This window comes from Thermobia domestica, chromosome 6 (genome assembly GCF_964235325.1).
Source record: "Thermobia domestica chromosome 6, izTheDome1.hap1.1, whole genome shotgun sequence".
NCBI classification, from domain to species: domain Eukaryota; kingdom Metazoa; phylum Arthropoda; class Insecta; order Zygentoma; family Lepismatidae; genus Thermobia; species Thermobia domestica.
In genome coordinates this window covers 11,878,323-11,882,250 of record NC_137459.1, presented here as the reverse complement: position 1 = coordinate 11,882,250, position 3,928 = coordinate 11,878,323, and the positions used below count along the sequence as shown (strand labels likewise).

Sequence of the window (3,928 nt, the reverse complement as noted above, 5' to 3'; positions counted from 1 at the left end):
GGCACGTTGTTTTATATCTTCGCTATCAACAATTCACTTTCTTTTCTCACATAAATCACTTCCACTTATATTCACGGTTTGTACAAATCCCTTACTGCCCTAAAAAAATCTGTTCTATACTTTCATGACTACTTCAACATCACTATCAACTCGTTTCTTCCGTAAATCATCCTACTTTTTGCTAGTTTTGGCCCTCAATATAAACAATTAGCTTACTTTTTAGTGCAAATTCAAGTGGAACTTAAAAAAATCATATTATTAGTTTTATAAAGTACAATCATACAATTTTAAATTTTTAACCTCCAAATTCTTTAAAACCTAGACGTAAATAATAATATATTTAAATAAAATAATTAGTCATATGCTTCTTATAATTTGGAAGATAAAGTAAAATGTTGGAAATAAATTCCTTCCCGGAAATTTATAGGCCAGGGAAAAAACCCGGGAATATTCCCATTTTTAAATTCCTTCCCACCGGGAATATTCCCACTGCCCATCACTATGCAAGCCAGTGAGGAGAGTGGGGTTGGGGAAATACAAGATTGTGCATGCGTGTTAGAAACTTTAAAAGGGCGGTCATTTAATTCCTTTAGTTTTCAAGATAAAAAAGAAATAATTTCACAAGGACGATATACACCCGATCTTTCACATATACAAACAAAAACAAAACGATGTATCCGTCATTTTAATAAGCAACAGTATGAAAAGACAGACTGGTTATTTGGTTGTAGGAAAACTTCAAAATTGTACTGCTGGCCTTGCCTGTTATTTTCAAACGAAAAAGGCACTTGGAATCAGTCAGGGTTTGATGACATGAACAATTTATTGAAAGCCACGCAACGTCATCAGCAATCACAAAATCACATTCGATCGCAAATCTGTCTCACAACTTTTGGCTCAGTACGAATAGACTTTCAGCTAGACCAGCAACGTAAGCAAGAGACTATTAAGTATAACGAGCAAGTGAAAAATAATAGGAAAGTTGTACGACGAATGATTGATGTAGTTATATTCTTGGCTTGTCAAGAACTTAGTTTCAGAGGCCACGTGGAAGATAAAGACTCGGTTAACAGGGGGAACTATATTGAATTACTTCAGTTATTAAGAAAATATGATGAAGTTTTAGACAACCATTTTCAAACAGCTACAGTATTTTCGGGACTGTCAAAACATATACAAAATGACCTGATTCAAAGCGTTGCCACTGTCATAATAAATGAAATTAAAAAGGAAATAGCTGATTCATCTTTCATTTCTGTGATACTAGACGAAACGAGTGATATATCATCACATTCTCAACTCTCAACAGTTGTAAGGTACATTCTTCCCGATGGAGAAGTTGTTGAACGATTTCTGATCTTTACAGATGTCAGCTCAAATCGCACTGCAAGCGCTTTAGCACAACACGTTTTCCAAACCCTCGAGAAGTATGATAGTGGTTCCAAACTAGTCGCTCAGTGTTATGACGGTGCTGCAGTCATGTCTGGCGAAATTAATGGCCTTCAGAAGAAAGTTAGGGATAAATATCCTGATGCATTGTTTATTCATTGTTTAGCACACCGGCTTAATTTAGTACTCTCTCAGTCAGTGTCGGCTATCAAAGAATGTAAAATTTTTTTCATGACACTTAGTAGTTTTGCCTCTTTCTTTTCAAATTCCATAAAACGGATGGCAGCTTTAGATTCAGAAGTCAAGAAGAGATTTCCTAAAGTATGTCCCACTAGATGGAATTACAATTCAAGGCTCATTGAAACAATAGTAGAGTACAGAAATGAGTTGACGAATCTGTTCTATACTATTTTAGATAATCCACAAGAATGGGATAAAGACACATATCATGAAGCCCGGGGATTGGATTCCGTGCTTTCTGACTTTGAGTTTAACTTCTTGCTACTAACGTTCAGCGAAATATTTTGTTTAACGGGCTCCCTCTACGACGTACTCCAGACCAAGTCACTTGATATAAATTACTGCATTAAAAAAATGAAAGAAACAGAGGAAATTCTGAAAGTCAAAAGAAATAATTTTGATTCAGTATGGAACAATTGTGTCGCAAATGTAGGCCCTCCCAGGAAAAGACGTTGTACAAATGACGGTAGTGATATGAAAACACATTATCGTCGTTTATATTGTGAAATATATGACGACATATGCAGCCAGATTGAGCTTAGATTCAGTAATTTAGGAAAATTGACATTTCTTCAGTTACTTGATGAAAAGAACATACAGAAACCATTCCCAGATGCAGAATTTTCTTCACTGAAAGAAAGTTATGGTCAATACTTCGATTTTGCCCGGCTCAGAAGCGAACTCTGCGTTGCATATTCTACAAATGAATATTTACCAATGGGTGTTCCAAAACTACTTATCTATTTGAAAAGGACTGGATTGTCATCGTCTGCTTTCAAAGAACTCTATAAACTTTGTTGTCTGATTGCCACAATACCAGTTACAAGTTCTACTGCTGAACGCTCTTTTTCTGCACTTAGACGAATTCACACATTCTGCAGAAACACTCAAGATCAAGAGAGGCTGTCTGATCTATCCTTGATATCTATTGAAAAAAAGTTGGTGAAATTGCAACAAGCTGAAAGTGATGATGAGTTTTATAATCGAGTGATTGAAGAGTTTGACAAAAAAGGGAGGAGAATAGATTTAAAATTTAAGTGAGGTAGTAGATTTTATAATAGGTTGATTCAAGAGTTTTTCAAGAAAGAAATAATATACCTAAATTTAAGTTACATGGTGAATTTTATGATCGGGTAATTGAACAATTTGACAAGAAAGGAAGAAAAATAAACTTAACATTTAAGTGAAGTGTTAAACAGTGGTGACTTTTTTTTAGCAGATGATTGGAGAATTTGACAGGAAAGGAAGACGAATAGACTTAAAATTTAGGTGGCATGGTGAATTTTATAATCGAGTAATTAACGAAGAATTTGTCAGGAAACGATGGAAAAATTTAAGGGACAAGTGAGTAATATCATAAAATATTTCAGTTGTTTGTAGTATTAGGTACCATAACAATTGCTTCCCTCTTTCCATAAGTCACCGACCGCCACTGATAGGCCTACTGTATACTTTTTCTTAACTATTAGACAAAAGCGTGAAAAATTTAGTATATGGGGCCTTTTGTGATAAACCAAATATACGTGTGTCATTTACTTGCATCAATTTTCAGAATACAACGGGCGATGAAGTGAGAAAATGCAACATGGGAAAAGCTGGGGAGAGGTGGTGGCTGTCAAGATGGTTGTAAGCAAACAGCATTTATACTATGTTTTATGATTCAACGAGATTTTTCACGCCAGAAGCCAGCCTTTATGTCTATAGGTTGGCATACAGTTTATCGTCGTTTTATGCAGCACCAATGACATATGAGACAAATATCTACAATTTAACGTAAAATCCGCACCATCGCAATGCATTCAAATGCAAAGGCTCTCCATCCGGGAATCGAACCCGTGAGCCAATCCACCAAATATTCACATGCCAGCTACTAGACCGCGTAGAAACCATATTTCAAATATGTACTATCTATTGACAGTTTTTTTTAGGCATTCGCAACGAGGAATGTTTCTCTTTTTTAATAATTAAGACTCGTTATAATATAACAATTATTTTGCGTCATTCTTGAAGTGAAATATATATTATACACTGATAATAATTCAAAATTTATGATGCAATACAGTTTCATGTATATAAATTTGTAAGTTCGTTTCACGTTTACAAATTTCCGTATTTCTCAAAGAACTTTACTCTTTCATTAATGGCCTTTCAATCGAGGATGCAAAGCTCTCGAGTTCTAATTAAAAGTACGCCTTTGAAGAGTTAATAATGTTTGATATGATTTTTTTTCTAAACTTATGTTAACAAAAAAAGTTCAACAAGTCATGGTTAAATATCTGCGAGAGGGAAAAACAGTTTG

At 34.7% G+C, this 3,928-nt stretch overlaps 1 protein-coding gene across 1 annotated transcript; it reads left to right on the top strand.

Annotated features, from left to right (window-relative positions):
- The first annotated feature begins 501 nt into the window (after nt 1-501).
- LOC145687118 (zinc finger MYM-type protein 1-like) lies at nt 502-2,670 on the top strand. The gene has a single exon (XM_081760575.1). The coding sequence runs from the start codon at nt 502-504 to the stop codon at nt 2,668-2,670; it is 2,169 nt and encodes a 722-aa protein (XP_081616701.1).
- The last annotated feature ends 1,258 nt before the right edge of the window (nt 2,671-3,928 follow it).